The sequence below is a fragment of the Rhinoraja longicauda genome, chromosome 23, assembly GCF_053455715.1.
Source record: "Rhinoraja longicauda isolate Sanriku21f chromosome 23, sRhiLon1.1, whole genome shotgun sequence".
Taxonomy (NCBI): Eukaryota; Metazoa; Chordata; class Chondrichthyes; order Rajiformes; family Arhynchobatidae; genus Rhinoraja; species Rhinoraja longicauda.
In genome coordinates, this window is record NC_135975.1 from 21,131,037 (window position 1) to 21,151,609 (window position 20,573).

General features: G+C 38.6%; 1 protein-coding gene across 1 annotated transcript in view; it reads left to right on the forward strand.

Moving 5' to 3' along the window:
• The window catches only part of cerk (ceramide kinase), a 32,645-nt gene extending 12,726 nt beyond the window's left edge, over nt 1–19,919 (forward strand). The window contains exons 5-13 of the mRNA XM_078420156.1: nt 1,519–1,582; nt 2,506–2,651; nt 5,161–5,235; nt 6,087–6,239; nt 7,173–7,278; nt 9,137–9,213; nt 10,709–10,914; nt 11,482–11,690; nt 18,568–19,919. Coding sequence (XP_078276282.1) covers nt 1,519–1,582; nt 2,506–2,651; nt 5,161–5,235; nt 6,087–6,239; nt 7,173–7,278; nt 9,137–9,213; nt 10,709–10,914; nt 11,482–11,690; nt 18,568–18,652 — 1,121 coding nt within the window. The 3' untranslated portion in view covers nt 18,653–19,919. The remainder of the gene's footprint in view (nt 1–1,518; nt 1,583–2,505; nt 2,652–5,160; nt 5,236–6,086; nt 6,240–7,172; nt 7,279–9,136; nt 9,214–10,708; nt 10,915–11,481; nt 11,691–18,567) is intronic.
• The last annotated feature ends 654 nt before the right edge of the window (nt 19,920–20,573 follow it).

Below are 20,573 nucleotides of genomic sequence, written 5' to 3' on the forward strand. Positions count from 1 at the left end.
TCTCAGGCTGAAACATCAGATGGTATCCAGTATGACAAAATATCTCTTCATTCTGATCTGCAGAGAATGGGATAATTAGGGACAGTCAGCATGGCTTTGAAAGAGGCAAGTCATGTCTTACTAACTTGATTGAGTTTTTTGAGGAGATGATGAAGGTGATCGAGTGAGGATAGGTGGTGGATGTTGTCTACATGGGTTTTAGTAAGGCATATGATAAAGAACCCATTATAGGCTGATCAAACAGATTTGGGTGGTTCAGTGGCACCGCAGTAGAGTTGCTGCCTCACTTGATTCTGACCTCAGGTGGTGTTTGTGCGTTCTCCCTGTGACTGTGTGGATTTTGGGTGCTCCTTTTGTGTTCCTTCCACATTCCAATGACGTGCAGGATTGTAGGCTAATTGGTTTCTGTAAATTGCCCTTAGTGGCCCATGGCCTTGCACTTCCACGTATGATTTTTATCCCTCTATTCTTCAAAATGCCTGTCACCTTCTAATTCTACCTTTCAGTATTCTGAAGTTTCCTCTGTCTGTTGCTTACTACCCATCTTCCTATTCTCAAAAGTTGCTCTTTAAAACATACGCTTTGACAAGGCTTGTCACCTGTTGCTCTGAATCAAGTTGTGTTTAATAACAGTTGTTGAGAAAGTGAGGACTCTGGGTGTTGTTTTCAAATACACAGCCAGGTCAGCTGCAACCACGAGAGATCCCATTGCATGTGAAACATGAGCAACTCCATTAGAAATCCAGTACTTGAGGCTTGTGGTTTCCATAAGATATCCTATCACAATAAATTAGTTACTTGAAAAAAATTAAAAATATGGGCAGATGCTACACAAAGAAAAAGGAAACTGTTCACTCTGCATAACAAGTGATAGAGTTGGTAGTTTGTTACTCTGTCTTGTTTTAGGTTGCATTATTAATCTTGCCAGAAAAGTTTGGTTTAAATTTACTGGCCCAAAGTTCAGACATGTGGCTTTTTCGCCAGTTCCATATAATTGAAAAATAGAACATCAAATATGAATCACGTGAGCCTTTTAACCACTGATTCTATTAGCTATCTCATTCCTGGCAACAGATCTTGAGTGCTAGTGAGACTCCAGGTGATTGATCAGAGATGCATCTGATATTGGACCTCTATCCTCATTTATATTGAGCTGCCAAGATCAATTTGAAAGCCGCAAGCAGCAATTTGATAACCCCAGAACTCAATTAAAGGTGAATCAGAATACTCCAGTTATTGTGGATCCTCGTTTACAGAATGGTAGATTGATGTCATCGTTGGATACCAAACATCTTTTTCCAGAGAATTTGCTGCAATTTCTCTATCTGGGACCCTAGGCCAAACTCACCTTCACAAATGATCTTCTCTCTATGATCAGGTTAGACACTAGGTGCAATGTCTTTGAATTATGGACCTGTATTGTTCCATTTCAACTTGTCAGTAGCTTGTATTGAAAGAATGGAACAAAAATGTTCAATTTATTGCAATTTGACACACGAGGCTTTTCTTTTTATCCAGTGACTGAGCGTGCTAATCATGCCAGGGACTATTTGTTGGATGCTGATCTGGAGAAATATGATGGGTAAGTATTTATCCTTATTATTCAACTTAATCAACTATTTAAGGATTTAAAGTTTTTTATCAAGGTAAATACTAATTTCATTATATTTCATGTACAAGATCTATTCTAAACTGTTACAAAATCAAAAAGCTTCAGTTTTCCTCCAGCTAAATAATCCAGAATTTTCAAAAGCAATGACATCTGCATATGCTGAAATTACTACCTTTGTAAGTGCGGTTTTGATTTGTTCATTATACATACCCACTAAATGTGTCGGGTTAAATTCTTAGATTATATTAAAATATTAAATCTTAATATTTATAAAGCAAAAGCCTTTGTTGAGTTTCTGGAAAGATGCAAGACACTAGTTACATGAAGTGCTCTTGTAAGTTGCTGTCATCAAAAATACATTTTTGGTTTTAAATTTCAGTTAACAGATGACCATTATTTTTCATGTTATCCTTCCTCATAATGAAATGAATTGTGATTTAAAAAAAATATATGGGCAGAGTACAACATATATTCAATTAGGTTAAAAAGGGTGTTGAGCCTATATGTTAATTTTAAAAGCTTCAAGGACCGTAAGGAAAAAGATGACAAAAAATTAAATGGAAAGATATTTATTTTTATTTGGTTTTCTAGTGTGCATTACTCAGATATGATGTAAATTATGTTTTTCAAATGTTTAGAAAATAATATCTTGTCCTTCTCATAATTTCTACTTTCACGATGTTGTTTCCTGCCCACTATTCTATTATTAAAATTGCCACTTGGTTGAGTTTTAGTCACGTTATCGAAGTATTTATGGTGGAAATGAAATTATTGTTTTTTTCAAATTCATAAGCATTGGAGAAAAATTAAATTTGGTATATTTTTTTAATTATGCTTGGAATATTGATCAATGTTTGACCAAAGTATTCATGGATATTTTATCTTATTGTCAGGATTGTTTCTGTTGGTGGAGATGGGATGTTCAGTGAGGTAATGCACGGTGTGATAGGTCGGACACAAAATAATGCAAGCATTAATCAAAATCATCCCGATGCTGAACTCGTTCCATGTGATTTAAGGATTGGAATTATCCCAGCAGGTGAGAAATATTATCATTAAAAAGGCAGCATAAAAGGTCAAAATATTATTTTAAAGTACATTGCAGAATACGTAATGTACATCAACAAATTAGTTGTTTTATTTCCGCAAAGTAACTGTTAAACCATTTTTGATCAATTTATACACTGTTTTGCCTCCATACGTTTTCATTCAAATCATAAGCTAGAAAATAAGGGACTATGTTTGTATCATATAATTCTTCCCATTCTGGAATTCAATGTTTTCTGCTGTGGGTTTTCTTGGATTTTGCACAAATGCTATTTTGAGCATTGTAATGTTTTGTTTAGTTTAGTTCAGAGATACAGTGTGGAAACAAGGCCCTTTGGCCCACCTAGTTCTCGCCAACCAGCAATCGCCCATACACTAGTTATATCCTGCACACTGGGGACAATTTACAGAAGCCAATTAATCTATGCACATCTTTTGGAATGTGAGAGGAAACCGGAGCACTCGGAGAAAACCCATGGGAGCATGTGCTAAATCCGTACATACAGCACCTGTAGTCAGGATCGAACCCGGGTTTGTTGCTCCAGGTCTTTGTCAAATCTTACCTCGGCCTTCTTTGCTCCAATAGGACCATCCCATTTTCTTCAGTTGTGCTGTCTGGCCACCTTTCCAGTAAATATTTTCTATACGTCTTCAGGTCTTCACATCCATTTTATAGTGGGGTACCAGTTTCGGGTGCAGTTTTGCAGTTGTAGCCTAAATAATATTTCCATTACTTCCTTGATTTTATAATCTATGCCTCCATTTATTAATCTAAAAATCACATGTGCTTCGCATACCACCTTTGCAAAAAAATTCCCTTTTTTGTACATTGGCAGCAAATGTGCAGAAACATAGTATCCTGAAGTAGATAACATTCATATATTATCCACCTTTTGTTTGCTCGTTCTGCTAATCTATGCTTTCTTGTAGCCTGTTACTCTGTTTCTCACTTTGTTATCTCAAATTTGTAAATTCTACCCTTTGTAATTGTGTAATTCATTAATATATATGAAGATTATATTATAAGATCCGGCTGTATATATATGATGATATGATATGATTAGCTCTGGTCCTGGCATTGAGGAATGGGGAACTGGGGAACACTGTTAAGTCCCATCCTCCAGTTTGAAAAGCAATCATTTGACACAACTGTTTTCTGCCTTTAAGCCAATTTCCTATTTATGCTGCTACCAATCCTTTAATTCTGCAGGCCTCAATTTTGCGAATAAACCATTGAGTGGGAATTATCAAAGTGTATCAATCACTTCTGAAAATTAATGTAGACAGCAGTTACTATATTTCTCTCATCAACCTTAACTATTATGCTTTCAAAAATTCAGTCGGGTTAGTCAAACATAGATTTGTCATGGACTTCATCCTAGCTGTCTTTTATTACCTCAAACTTCAAGTTCTCTGATTATAGTTTCTAAAAGCCTTCCCAAAATTGGGATTAAACTCGCTTGCAGGTGTATTTTCACACCTCTTTTTGAACATGGCTGCCATTTTCCATGCCCCTGGCAACAATTCTGGAAAAGATTATATAATTATGGCAAACACTCGTTCACCTTCCACTCCCAGCAGCTTCGATGCATCCCATCTCAACTCAGTAACGTATTTAATTAAAATATAGCGGGCTGTTGCTGTTCTTCTTGCATATCAATTTTCAACCAATCTTTTATTTCTCTTACCATCCTTCTGCTGATCTTATGACAGTATCTTCTGCCTTAAAGACATTTAAAATTCCTCCTATGCTTAGATCACTTTTCCTAATTCTCTAATCGTTCTTACTGCCCACTTGTATTTACATGCCCATTGAAGAATCCTGTTTCTATAAACTTTCAATTTCTTCTAATATTCTTTGTCTGCTTGCTCTGCTTTCCTTTTAATTTTTCCTCCAAGCTTACAATCTTCAGCCTTGATCACATGGGAATTATTCCCCTGATCATGCATCCACTTATCCATTATCCTCTCAATTTCCTGTTTTGTCATGGAGCCCTGGCTTTGATTTTGTTATCCATTGCCCTTGTGGAAATATGCCAAGTCACTATTTGAAGCATATTTTCTTTAAAAGTCATCGACTTCAGTTTTATGTCACCCTTCAAACTATTAATCTAAATATTTTGATCTAATGGCCATGACTGTAAGGCAATGACATTTCGTTCAAATTTATTTTGAATGACAATAAATGCTTCAATTCAATTCAATACTACCCAAGTGTTCTTCCACTGATTCTTGTTCCATTTGATCCACCTGTCTGAGCAATACTGATCAAGGAAGTTGACCTGATCACATTTCAGAAATTTCTCTTTTTTTTTTTTTAACCTAATTGAAATTACCATTATCATGTTTTTTCCTTACTTTACCTTCCTGGTTTAAGTTGGAGAGTAGCATCTTCTCACTCTGACAGAAATCCTTAGTTCAAAACTGTTTGTGCTAACATAATCTTGACAGCAAAATTTAAAAAAAGCAAATAATACTGTGAGACAAATTGTCTGTTTCAGGTTCAACAGACTGCGTATGCTATGCAACAGTTGGAGCGAATGATCCAGTGACTTCTGCCTTGCACATCATTGTGGGTTGGTGTCTCATTTATTTGATTTAATCTGAAAATGCAAATAGACAGAAAACATGGAACAGCTTTTGAAAAGCATTGTTAATGATTCATTTCCCTGAATGTGATGTTTATTTCCAGGGCTTTTTTGAGGCCATGAGTGTATTTGTTTTAGCTGTTTCTACTCTGAGTTTGGGGGCATCTCTCCTCTCTCCTCTAAAATATTATTAAAGGTGACAATAAGCACATTAAATAATTATTGCCTCAATTAATAATTAATTAAAATATATTAATTGGGTGGAGTAATATACATCTATGCATTAATATTTAATAATGACTAGACGGGTGTGTACCCTTTGGGTGCTAATCTCTGCTGCGGGCTGTCCTGCGGGCGCGACTGAGGGAGGGGGGGTGAGGGGAGGGGGGGGAATAAAGGGGGTTGTGGAGGGAAGGAGTGGGGGAGGGGAGGAGGGAGGTTGTGGGGGGATGGAGTGGGGGAGGGGAGGGATAAGGGGGGTCAGGGGGGATTGAGTGTTGGGGGAAGGGAGGAGGGGGTCTAAGGGGTGGTGGTGGGGGAGGGTGGTGCTGGACCAATGCAGGATTGGTTTGGGCCCAACGGGTCCAGTGAGTGTCCCCGGGGGCCATGGGCGGGTGAGGGGGGGGGGGGGGACAGGGAAGGGGAGATGGAGCCACTCAGCTCTGCCCCGTGTGGCAAGTGGTGCATTTTTACATTTTTGGTATTAATTTTCTGGTTTATTATAATGTAAAACCATATTAATAATACATCAAAAATTAACAATAAATCGGTTCTAACTGAAGTTGAGAGCATTTTTAACATTTGCGATAATTGTTGCATTTTGTTTTTTTGTTCTGTAGGTGACTCGCAACCCATTGATGTCAGTTCAGTTCACCTTAAAAATATGTTTTTGAAATATTCAGTATCTTTATTAGGATATGGATTTTATGGCGATACACTATTGGATAGTGAAAAGAACCGTTGGATGGGTCCATCAAGATACGATTTCTCAGGTAATCTCGATGTATCATTTACATTTGGTATATAAGTATTATTCTTGCTAAGCAGCAGCTTTTTTTAATTGTAACTGTGCGCTCTGAAAGAATTGAAATAAGTTCACCCATTTCATTAGTTGACTGAAGGTAGTTTTTGTCCAATTTTCTGTCTCCAGAACAGCACATAAATATTTTTGTCGTTTGTTAATGTCAGAGTTGGATCATATCACCGTACTCGGCTATTGCCTCGGTACATTTGCTGCTGAAGCACCCTTTTTTGTAATCTCTGGATTTAACTATCTCTAAGTCCTCCACAGTGGCCACTTATCTTTCACATTCAATAATTACTAGTCCATCCAAGGCTTCTACACAAATGCTCTCCAGGAATCCTGGTCATCTACTCTTACTGACTTGCATAAGTTCTAGTGTGCCAAATTATTCTTTTCAAAATTATTACCCTTTTCACAGTGGTCCATGGTCTTGTTTTTTCTTTATTTCTGCAACCTGTTTTATCCCTTAAACTTTGCCATAACTCTGCATTCTCCATCTCTTGCCTTTTGCACTTTGCTGATTCTCTTAACTGTTATTAATGGCTGTACTTTCAGCTATCTGGGCCGTCAACTCTAAACTGTCCTCTTAAAAAAAAAAAAAAAATCAATTTGTCTATGTCTCCTGCTTTTGATATTAAACCTACCTACTTGATCAAACTTTAGTTCAATTCTCCAATTCTCCTTATTTTGATAATTTTTCCATATCAATCATTCACTTCAACTAACTCGAATAATTTTGCTGTGTTAAGGGCATGAAACAAATACAGGTTGCTGTTATTCCAAAAACCTAGTGCCAAGGGACCAAAGTGGAATTTATTATCTGCATTCACATCGACTTCTCATTCAAAATCTATTGACCTAAAACCTAAGCTAAAACTGTTTAACTTATTTTGCTACATAGGTTTTAAGGCCTTTCTAACTCACCAGTGCTATGAAGGAACAATTTCTTATTTACCTGCAACTGATACACTAGGTAGTCCAAGAGATCAGAGACCATGTACAGCTGGGTAAGCAGTTTTGTATTGCATTTTCTGCTAATCTGTTTCTGATCTGTTCATGTATATTGCACATTTTTATTTTTATTTTCTTTACTCCAATTCCATTCATGAATTGCTTTCAGTTAACTATCAAATCTGTCAGAAGGGTTTTGGTTGAGAAAATAACAACAACAAAAATTTTAAAAACGATTGATTTATTAATTCTTAAAAATACAACTTATTAATATTGGCCTTTCTGAAATAATCACTTTATCAAACAAAAAGGTAAAATCTGAATGCTTCTCCACAACACCTGATTTTCTGAAGTCAGTGATAGTATAAAATGACCCAATCAGATGCAAATAAACGACACTAGCCAGTCATTATATTTACATTTGATGTGTGACTTAATTATTGGAAAGTCAAAGCAGTAGATGCCCACGACAGGCGATATGGGATCTATGAAAGGAGCATACAATTGGATAGCAAAAAAGAAAGTGCTGGAAGGAACTCAATGGGTCAGACAGCATCAGTGGAGGTAGTGATATAGTCAACGTTTAGGGTCACGATGCGGCAGCTGAACTGATTGTGAGAAAAACTGTATTTCTTTAAACAGCTAGGATTTTTTTTCAAATCAACAAATGCAAAATCTAAACCTGGTAAATCAGAATATTTCCAAAGAAGTTCGTAAGAGAAAATGAAATAAGAGAATGAAATAGGATTGAGAAATACAAGACAAATAAAATATTAAAACTTAAATCAAAGCCAATAATTGGAACCAGAAGCATGTTAAATAACTTTTTGGTGCTGGAGAGGTTATTTGGCAATAACCAAGACATAATGTTGTTAAAGATGAACTTAAGTGGAAAGTAATTTTGCTGTGTTCTAGGTGGAAATAACATAGATCCATTAACATTTGAATGCCAAATCGCACAGAGATACCAATCTAGTAAAACATAGTGAGAAACCAAGCCATTTGGACATTTGTTTTCTGATTACCATGTTGGAATCTAGAAGTTATTGTCAGATTTGCACGGTAATGTCAGGGTGTGCTGATAGAAATACGTGGTGAGACGATTGCAAACTGCAGTCCCAGTGTGCTCCTATATACAGACACGAGAGACTGCAAATGCTGGAATCTTGAGTAAAAATAAACTGCTGGCGGAAATCTGTGGGCCAGGCAGCATCTGTGAAGTATAATAATGACAGAGTTTTGGATCAAACATTCTGCAGACTGTGGATAATTTGTCCCCATAAATAGGGCCGAGGAGATCAAGAAAGGAAGGAGAGATGTCTGAGATGGTTCAAATGAATTTGAAGGCCGGGTGAATGTTGGTTCGACGAAAGTAAGAGGAATCAAAAGAAAAGTTGCTGAGGGCAAGGACAAATTATGCCAGGTGGCAATGTTAGTTGATGGGAACTTTGTTCCAGGAAAAAAACAGAAGATTTCAGGCCTTCCTGATGGGAAATGAAAGGGCTAGACATGCATGGGAAAAATGGGGGGAGGGGGTAAAAAAAATTGGAAGTTCTTGATGTGGTGGAGAACGGGAGGCACCCTGAGTATAGGTAGGAATGGACTGTCCAAATGAGGATAAAATAGAATCCAAGTAAGAAGAGATGAGTTCATTGTGTCAAGAATGGGCGGAAACATTAGGCTTGCTAGGGCAGTCCTGTTATGGATTTTAAGTAGGTAATGGGCAGTGTGGGGTTGGAAAACTCCGGGTTTGAAATCTTTGGGTTGGGACCCTTCTTCAGACTGGCTATCCATTTCCCTCCACAGATGCTGCCTCCCGCTTAGTTCCTCCAGCAGTTTTTTTTGCTCCATTGTGTTCTCCCATGCCTAGTACGTTTAAAAAAAACACTGATAATATTGATGCTCTTATTTCAGATGTCCTATCTGCCAGAACAGTGGAGAGCAATTAAAGGCATCACAAAAAGCAAGGGAATTCAAAATTCTTAACAGTGGTAAGATTTTAAATGTTTTTGAGTGCAGTCATCGGCAATAATGGACACCGCTCCCTCCACTATGGTCCATTTACAGTAAACTCGTTATAATGGACTACAGCAGCAGGAGTGCTGTCTGTTACTGCTGATTGTCCATTATAATAGAGATGGGCACTATCATCGGATGTATTTGAAACGAAAAACAAAGAACTACAGATGGAAGGAAACAAAGTGCTGGAGTAACTCAGCGGGTCAGGATCTCTGGAGAACATGGATAGGTGACATCGGGATCCTTCCTCAGACTGATTCAGTCAGCTGAGTTACTCCAGCACTTTGTGTCGTTTCATTTTAAAGCTAGACGTTGATGCCACTGGACTGCACCAGCGAGCCCTTCACCGATCCACACGCCTCAGATTGTTGTGACTCGCGTTGTAGACCCTGACAGGACACGCTTTCTTCAGGCCACTGCCAATGACAAGACGCGCTCAGTTACCGTGGGGGCTCCCTCCCTTCTCACCTGCTGTCGCTTCCAAGATGCAGTGTGTCGGCGACTCCGGGGGAGAAGGAGGAGATGGTGGTGGGGTGGGGTTGCAAGAGGCCGACGACGTAGCGACGGGCAAAGCAGGCCACATCGGTCGAGCTTAGAGCGGACAAAGCCACTGCCACCAGCAAGAAGCTGCAGCAGGTGGGAGGGGAGGGATCCAAACAGTGAGAAAGTGCTGTTCCCCATGGTCCACATTGTGAGCCGCAACAACAGCCGTGCAGTGGGTGCACCTTGCTAGTCAGGAGTGGGGTCGGAAACCTGAGCACTAAACGTCCAGGGAGACAGTGGGAGCCAGGGATGAGTTGGCAGATTATGCCATTCACATTCAGTCTACATCTTATATTTTCGGTTTCTGGCACCCCATGGTGCTTCAGAGACATGGGAGGGGTGTATTGTCGTTTCATTATCACATGACCTCTGGTTCAGAAAAGCAGATAATCCAGAAAGGCTCTGAAACAGAGTGTGCCGAAAAATTGGTGTTCAACCTGTGTATATTTCCATTCTCAAAGCTGAACCTGCCTCTGAGCTGCACAAAACAAAAAATTACAATTTTGGAGTTTCAGCATTCCCTTATAAACAATGCACCTGCTTGGTCATTATTGTTGAGAGAAAAACATCCCAATGGAACACGTCTTCACTTCTAATATGACATTTAATAGGAAATGAGGGTTTGTTTTACTGCGAATCGCGACACAGATGGTTTTACAGGGACCACAACTACTCGCACCCTGTTCTGGGAATTTGCTACAATTAATTATAGATCATAGAGAATTTTACCCAATGCTATTCTTTTATCAAACAATAAGAAAATATTTGTTTCTGATCATTCCAGAGACATTATTGTTTTCAGACGTGAGGTTCTCCTTATCCTGGTCACTTCATTTCTTTCTGCAAAATGAAATATAAGCATCCTGATCAGATTGTAATCTGCATCTTTGTCATTTATGCAAACTCTGGTTTCTCTTTTTTTAGAGGAAAAAAAACAGTGGAAAGTAATTAAAGGAAAATTCCTGGCCATAAACCTAGCAAATATGAGTTGCGCATGTCCAAAATCTCCAAAGGGCCTCTCACCTGCAGCACACCTAGCTGATGGGACGATGGACCTTATTTTAGTCCGCAAATGTTCAAGGCTCAGTTTCTTGAGGCATCTCATCAGGCACACAAATGGCAATGATCAGGTACAGATCTATTGAATTTTCCTTATAATATTCTGTACAAAACAGAATGAAATTGAAATAGCTCTATAATTCAATAATAAGATGCTGTAAACATTGTCCATTCTATGCTGTACTTTCCTTGTGAAAAAAAATGCTTTCGTGTGGTTGTATTAGAAAGATGTTAATGCTATTCTGACAGAATTAACAGCTGAGAATAAATCATGACAAATGAACACTGAAATACAAAGACATACCACCCTCTGACTAAAGAAATTCCTCCTCATCTCCTTCCTAAAGGAACGTCCTTTAATTCTGAGGCTATAACCTCTAGTCCTAGATACTCCCACTAGTGGAAACATCCTCTCCACATTCACCCTATATAAGCCTTTCACTTGGTATTCTCATATACAACGTATTTTCATATGATCATGAGGAAATGGGAAAACCACTGCAGAAACATTACTTAATGGATGTTTTTAACCACCATTATGCCTCAATATTTATGTGCGCTATATAATGAGAAATGTGTCGTAATAAGACTTAGAAAGTCTTAACATGTTGAACAGAAGTTATTTTTGGTACTTTCAGTTTGACCTTGCATTTGTGGAGGTTTACCGAGTGAAGAGATTCAAATTTGTACCAAAATATTCTGATGAGGAGGATGGTGATATCCAGGAAGTTAGCAAAAATCTTTTTGGACAGTTCTGTAGAGATCATCCCACCTGCAGCTCTGTGCAGCTCACCAGCAGTTGGAATTGCGATGGAGAGATAATTGAGCATGCAGCCATTGAAGTGAGGTATGCTGTTTTTTTACCTATTATATTGTCCAAGTCCGGCAACTAAACAAATGGGTGTTGTCTTCATTGGAAATTAATCTATTTGGCACTTTGCACTGATGTGTCATGCTCTGAATTAAATCAATGTGATGATTATTTCTGTTCATAAATGTCGGTCGAGGTGATTTCAACTTTTGTAGTTTAAATTATTATTTTATTCGTGTGCCTAAATTATCAGTGTGAGCTGAAAATAGACTATGAAATGAGCACATGGCCTTTTGCGATGAGGTTTCAGATCTAAGCATAAGGAGTGAATGTAAATTGCATACCAAATGACGTCAATTGACACACGAGAAATAAACATCTGCTCCGATGTTTGTATTTCTAAATCAGATCATTGATCAATCCACATGTGCTGTTTTTGTTCAACTGCTATGAAATGTAGAATTCCTTTCCATAGGAATTTGTACCTTTTGCCTACATCCTGTTACCTGAGCCCCCAAAAATATTAATTGGAAAGAGGTATGTCTTGCAACCCTTTAGAAACGTAGAAAAATGGGTGCAGGAGTAGGCCATTCAGCCCTTCGAGCCGGCACTGCCATTCAATATGATCATGGCTGATCATCTAAAATCAGTAGGCCCGTTCCTACTTTTTCCCCATATCCCGTGATTTCTTTAGCCCTAAGAGCTAAATCTAACTCTCGCTTGAAATCATCATAGGTTAACCCACTCATTCCTGGGATCATTCTTGTAAACCTCCTCTCGACCCTCTCCAGAGCCAGCACATCCTTCCTCAGACATGGGGCCCAAAACTGCTCATAATACTCCTTACCAGTACCTTATAGAGCCTCAGCATTACATCCCAGTTTTTGTATACGAGCCCTCTTGAAATAAATGCTAGCATTGAGTTTGCTTTCTTTACTACCCATTCGACTTGCAGAGTAACATTTTGGGAATCCTGCACCAGCACTCCCAAGTCCCTTTGAACCTCTGATTTCTGGATTCTCTCCCCATTTAGAAAATAGTCTACACCTTTATTCCTACTAACAAAATGCGCGACTCCACACTTTGCCACACTATATTTCATCTGCCACTTCTCTGCCCACTCTCCCAACCTATGCAAGTCCTTCTGCAGAGTCCCTGCTTTCTCTACACCACCTGCCCCTCCACTTATTTTCGTATCATCTGCAAACTTGACCACAAAGCCTTCAATCCCCTCGTCCAAATCATTAATATACAACGTGAAGAAAGTGGCCCCAGCACCAAGCCCTGCAGAGCTTCGCTAGTCACTGGCAGACAAACAGAAAAAGCCCCCTTTATTGCCACTCTTTGCCTTCAGCCATCCATCCAACCTGCTATTCATGCTAGTATCTGCCCTTTGATAACTTGGTCTAATCTTCCTAAGCAGCCTCACGTGTTGCCCCTTATCAAATGCTTTCTGAAAATCTAAGTAAACAACATCAACTGACTCTCCTTTGTCCTGCTATTGACTTCTTCAAAGAATTCCAGCAGATTAGTCAAGCAAGACCTCCCCTTCACAAAGCCATGCTTCATCATGAACTTCTAAATAATCTGTAACCTCATCCTTTATAATGGGCTCTAAAATCTTACCAACCACCGAAGTCAGTTACTCCAGCTTTTGGTGTCGATCTTATAGTTCCCACTATTCTGCTTTGCTCCCTTGTGCAGTGGGGTAATCCCAAGACTTCAAGCACAAATTCCCTTCTTGATCTTAGAATGATCCTCCCTTCTCTCTGCGATCTAATTGCCACATTCTATAGTCACACCCCTGAACCCCAGGATTAGACCCCACCATACCCCACTCTCGCAGATATCCAGCTTGCTTTATCCATTCTTATGAGGGGTTTTACCCCACCTGCCCCCTACAACCCGTCCCCCTCTTTCCCCACCCCATACTCTTCTCTCCCCCCACCCCGTCCCCCTCTCTCCCCCACCCCGTCCCCTCTCCCCTCCCCACCCCGTCCCCCTCTCTACCCCCACCCCATCCCCCTCTCTCCCCTCCCCACCCCGTCCCCCTCTCTCCCCCACCCCGTCCCCCTCTCTCCCCCACCCCGTCCCCCTCTCTCCCCCACCCCATCCCCCTCTCTCCCCTCCCCACCCCGTCCCCCTCTCTCCCCCACCCCATCCCCTCTCTCCCCCACCCCGTCCCCCTCTCTCCCCCACCCTGTCCCCCTCTCTACCCCCACCCCATCCCCTCTCTCCCCCACCCCGTCCCCCTCTCTCCCCCACCCCGTCCCCCTCTCTCCCCTCCCCACCCCGTCCCCCTCTCTCCCCACCCGACTCCCCCTCTTTGATATCTTTGTTTTTCTGCAGTTTGAAACATTAAAAAAAAACAATGAAGTCTACTGATCAAAATTGAGGACAAATTTCTTGGTGTATATTATTACCCCAGGTCTGCTTTACATCTTGGTGAATGAGAACTCACTAATTCAAAAGTATCATAAACTCTTCCCAGGCACCCATGCTCATCACATATTAAGTAAATTGCCACTGGTTCATTGGCCATGGCACTAGTGCATACTATTCTTGATTTGGCAGGTCTGTTTCTTCAACAATAGCTGCTTCCCTCTAAATTTATGAAAAAGATGTACGCTGTTTGAGATGATACAAACTGGTTTTTATCCTTGGATTTATTTTCCAGATTTTCAGTTGACTGGTTTCAGTATGGTAGAAAAATCAATCCTGCAAGGTTTACAATGTCAAAGCCACCTGATTTGTTCTGTATGTTCAGTCCCATTGCACCAAGCTTATTTGCCATCATTTGTCCAAACCAGCCCCTTACTGAAAATGTGATGCAAACTATCAGCAGATTCGTATCGGCGTATTTCGTTTACATTACAAAGATAAACATCTCAACAGATACCTTTAAAGTCACAAAAGATTTGCAATTTTAAGATTTGTTCACCTGGAAGTGTAGGTCGCATTATTTCTCACACGTTTTCTATAAAGTCAAAATTTATTGCAAGTTTAAATTAAGTGGAAAAAAAATGAACTGGATAATATGGAAAAAGTCCTAAACATTTCCACATGCTCTAGCTTCCTTGTCAATATAAATCATCTTAAGCAAAGCATAGGTATAATTTGTTTAAGCAGGAAACATTTTTAAATTGTCATTTTATCAACATAATACATCATACTTTAATTAAACCATTTATTTTAATTTCTCAGTATTGCTGATTTTGGAATGGACTACATTTTGTCACTATAATCGATTACTGTATAGCTTTGATAATGAATTGTTGCCTTATAATTGAAGAGTGGTCAAAGATGGAATTATTATATTACATTATAACAACCATATTTGGTAACATTTAAACAAGAGTGAGAATCAAAATTGTACTGAAGATTCCATTCTATAATATAGAATATACATGCCTCTGCTCCTTTGATAATTTACTTGTCTTCTGTTTATAGTATGATTAGTTTACGCTGTTCCCATGTCTACATTTGCCTTGCAATTCGATACACACAGTTTGAGAGGCTGCACTTATATATCACCAAGAACTTGTTGATGTACAGTAAAAGATAACAATCTTAAGTCAATTTGCCCAGAATTTCACATGTTAATGTCCTCTGGTTGCACAATATTTCTTGTTTGGAAAGATTTTCCCATTTGCTCAATAATCATAAAAACATTTTGTCCTGCGATAAATTTCAATCCCTGAAAATGGGTGTGGGAATTACAAAAATCAATTGAGTTACAGCGGCTGCTGATGCTTGTAGCATGCTATATTCATGTAGTCTGGTCATTTGAATAACTACTTTTATGCAGCTTGTGCTTACTATCCTTTTTATTAGTTTCATGCCTCTGCGCATTGAATGATTAGCAACACTTAGTGAGAAGTTGCACTGCATTATTACTGCAGCAAGTGGTGACGTCAATGTGAAACGGACTGACATAGTAAAGATGTGATCATGATACAATGCAGGAGTGTATGTCCCATTGTTTACTGATGCAGCACTGGTTTATTTGTTGTCACATGTACCAAGATACAGTAGACAACTTTGTTTTGCATGTTATCCAGGAAAATCAATCTGAACATGAATGCAATCATGCCATACATAAGTGCAACATGATGCAAAAAGAAAGTAAATAGAGTGCAGAATATAGTGTTATAGCTACTGATAAAGTGCAGTTAAAATGTGGATGGGCTGCAATGAGGAACATAGGGAGAATGGGAATTCATCATTAGTTTATGAGAGGGTCACTCAAGAACCTGATAACAGGGAATAAGCTGTTCTTGAATTAGATGGTACGTGTTTTCAAGCTTTTTAATCCTCTGCAAAGTGTAATAGGGAGAATAGAGTGTCGCTGGGATGTGAGTGATCTGTGATTATGTTAGTTGCTTTCCTGAGGCAGCGAGAAATATATATTGAGCCCAAGGGGTGGCTGATTTGTGGCTGCGTCCACAACTCTCTGCAATATCTTGCGACCCTGGGCAGAGCAACTGGCCCTGGGCAAAGCAGTTGCCAAAACAAGCTATGCTTCATCCTAATAGGATGCTTTCCAAGCTGCATCTACAGTAATTGGTAAGAGTCACTGGAGACATGCTAAATTTCCTTCCTCATTTTTGCAAATGATGCAATGTAGGAAAAATGTGTTTCAACTGTAAGGGATCAGGATACCCCCAGATGAGTACTGCAATGGCAAGTAATATTGGAATTCAAAGCCTGTTTGTGAAATTAAAAGACATGCACTCAATTAATTTACCTTGCCCTATGCTGAACGTCATTGGATAATCTTTAAATCCAAATCCTTCCCCAAGGCCACATTGGTTTCAAACAATGCACAGCAATCCCTACCAACCACAATTACTATCAATCATTATTCATATCTAATATACATGTGTCCCACGATATTGTCACATATTTAATTCAGCTGTAGGCCACTTGCATCATTAAGAAATACTCAAGATCAAGCATCCCTCTCGAGGGAAAGAAGACGCAGAATTGGAGAAGGCACATGGGCTCAGTTCCACCTCCAGCCGCCTCGGCATCACTGTATGGGAGAAGTTCAACTGAGACAGGGCTCCAAGCAAAAGCACATGAATAATTAGTTTACTTTTTTTATGTAACACGGCATGCATCAAAATATGGACCTAGTTCTGTCAGATCTGGCTTGTTGCTTCAGTTCCTGCACTTTCTCGCTGACCTTCTGCACCCAGCAGTTGGGCAGCACCAGGTAGGTCAAAGGTGGCACATTGTTGAGGTTCATCCCTAGAAATCCTAACAAGATCAATACTTCTGATTTAGTATTTCTGATATTCACTGGTATTTTTTTTTTAATGTTTAAATTGCTGTAAATAACATTCTTTTAATTGTTAAAATTAACTTTCTCCTGGTAATTCTAGAATGAAATTAAAATTCCTACTGTTCCAGATCCACATGATCGCAAGATTGTGTGGCATGCAACAGACCCCGACAAGTCCTGACACACAATTTATTCAATCCTTCAATGTACTGAAACAAATGGACTGTTTCAGCAAAATAAACTGTGTCGTATTTTGTGAGGCCAGCCCCTTGGTGTATATATACGGACACCCACACATAAGTCTCCCAAGTCACAAAACTACCCCTTGTTCCATAATTTTAGACAATTTAGTTTGTGGCTCAAATATATTGTAATAAAATGAATGGATCATGAATACTACTGAATGTGTTGGGGAATCCTATTGTTTGTAGAACATCTAACGATGTACAGGAAAGAATTGTAGATGCTGGTTTAAATGGAAGATAGACACATAAAGATGGAGTAACTCCGCGGGTCAGACAATGTCTCTGGAGAAAAGGAATAGGTGACGCTTTGGGTTGAGACCCTTCTTCAGAGATGCTGTCTGACCTGTTGAGTTAACTCTAGCTTTTTTGTGTATATTCAATAGCATCTTGAACTATAACAAGGTCATGGTCCTTATAAAACTGAGTGTTTGCTACACCTGCTCACTCATAAGAAGAAATTAAATGTGATCATTTGTCTTGGAATAAAGAACAGCAACAATGTGCAGTCCAGCACAATGAAGATGTACTGGTTTTTCCAGCTCTCCTCTGGAAACCAATGTATTAATAGTTTCTTGGAACGTGACAGCCATTGACAATATCACCCCACCCTCTGAGAAATTGTAATTGTGTCTGGAGCAGTTGTACATTTTAGTTGGACATGCATGCTGAAATGTAGGAAACATGCCTTGTTCTTTGATGATCTACAGGTAGGAATGGTGCTCTGTGATCAAACTGGCCGGAAGTGCCATCCTCCCCCTGTCCCCCTCTCTTTCCCATCTCTTTCATTTCTCCAAAACCATGCTGTACCGGAAGGGGAGCCACACACTAAAATGCCCATCCGTCAGAATATCTTAATAGGGCAAAAGCCATGAGATCAGTTCAGTATCTTTCAGTGCCCTCACACCCTTTCCTACAGATAGATACCTGCAGCTTGAAACAAATCTGCAAACCACCAATATTTGTCAGAATGTCAGTAACAGATAGTAGAAATCAAGCCACAACTACTACACAGTTGACAACCCCTTCCTGGTGCTGAATATTTATTTCACTGAGTTTGACAGTGTTTATGCTGGCATCAGATCTGTTTTGTGCACTGAAACTGCAATCTGCTTCCTCTGCCAACTTTGAACATTGCCTGCTGACAGTATGACACCCATGTTATGCGTAATGAATGAGTTTGTGTTTGCATCAAATACCATATTGGAACTAATTTGATATCCATGGCACTTAAAACAAAAACATGCTCCAGTGCAATGTTTTGCAGTCAATGTTTTTTATCTCACTGCCATTTTTCCTTTTTGTCATTTTCCTATTCACCCATTACTTTTGTTGAAAGATAACTTAACACGATCTTACTAATTTTATTATTTTTTCTTTCTAGAGTTCATTGCCAGTTGTTAAGACTTTTTGCAAGAGGAATAGAAATGCTTTCTTCAGAAAACGGCATTGACAATTCAGTTGATTAAGCAGATTCCAAGCAGATTCCAAGATCTCAGGATTCCAGAAACCATTCCATTTGAAGATTGAAATCATACGTCTAAGTTGTAAAATTTAATTTTATAACTTGTGATTCTCAATTTATTTACAAAATTATTACAGTTATGAATATTTATTTATTACACAAAGTGTAAGTATAAAAAGCAACAAACAACAAAATTAATGTTATTGTTTCCGGATCTGCTTTGTGAATTAAATTTGAAATTTAATGTTTCTATTTATACAATGGTATTTGAGATTTAAAGTATTAAGCTCATTGGTGTGTTGCAAGAAGCTGTCCTTTGGAAATTGGCAGAATGTTTTTTTACAAAGTCCACTTAAACTGTGGAACAGAGTTTCGGAGAGACTCATTTTTAAGTATCAGCCTCATTTTAAATTGAAGTACGTGCAAGCTACTTCAAATGGGTGATAGATTTCACTTATTTTTAAGCATAGATTTCAAATTGCCTTTGTGATTACATTCTTAACTTTAAGATAAAAATCTAGGTTTTCCAGTTTCTTTTCCTGTACCATTGCAATTTATCAATGCAATCTGATTTGTAATTTCTAAGCAATGATAAAAGAAGCTATCGTTTGAGAACATTGTTTATTTTAGTAAATGTTAATAGAAGAAAATATATAAATAACGAATTGTTGAATATTTGAGTTTGTACATAACAAATATAAAAATATATTTATTGTATATGATTAAGCTAGATTTTGCTTAGCTTAGTATGTGTTCACTATGTGAATAGTTTGTAGTCAGTCATGTTAATGCACTAATGGACAGAAAACAGCACTCACTTGTATTTTACATTCCTCCTGTAAACTTTTCAAAACTGATGTATGCTGCACAGAAAAACCTACTGATGCTGTGTTGTTGATCTTTGTTTCTTGAAATGCTCTTAGATTATTAGTTTCAAAATATTTACTAAGCTTTTAATACGTGTTGTGATTACTTAGTTCTGTGTATTTTTTTAAAAAATGTACAGAATTAATGCAAATAGACAGAATGAATATGATTTACCATGTCTTTGAAGGATGTGAATTCATTTTCATTCCTTCTTCATCAATACATTTTCTGGTTTGTTGACATTTAATATATTTCCTATTCAGGGAAGCTTTCTTGTTGACCTGCTTAAGATCTAGACCAAATAACTTTGTGAATGTAATCTCTTGCAAAAAATGATCAAAAACAATTTGTTAGTTAGGAATTTGTTATTGGACAAAATGTATTAAATAAAGCAATTGAATTAACCCGACTGTTTAATTGATTTGCTTCCTCCTTTTCTCTCCTAATTCAACTACATTTCTGGAAAATCTGCTTTCTTTACCTACGCAATGTTTTAGATGCAATTAGTAGAAATGGAGTCTTCTTCTTGCATTTGAGGCAACAGAAGTTATGAAGCTGCTTCTGCTGTCTCTGTTTGTTGTCGTTCGCCTGACTGAGTTCAGTTGACAGAGCTCACCATGGGGAGGTCGGCAACACGAGCCCCAGAAATGGGGTGCTTTAATACATCCTGGTGAATAAAAAGAATCTCGTGCCTTGTATTTTCATTGCAATTGTGCTAACAAGTATATGGAATCATTAAAATCTACTGCACAGAAAAGCTGTTTGGCCCACCATGTCTGTGCCAACTAAAATTAGACTTTGGGTTAATTCCACTAACCAACTCTGCAGATTTATGGAACTTTAAGGCTCTTTAGGAAAAGAAATACAATTGTGCCAGTTGTGACTCGCAAAACTCAGAAAATCTCAGCAAGACATTTTCTTTTCCAACGAAAAATGAACTGTACAAGACGTTGGTAAGGCTACATTTTTGGAGTACTGTGCACAGTATGGTCACTATGCTATAGGAAGTATGTCATTAAACTGGAAAAAGTTTTTTTTTTAAATTGAGGTTGTCACCA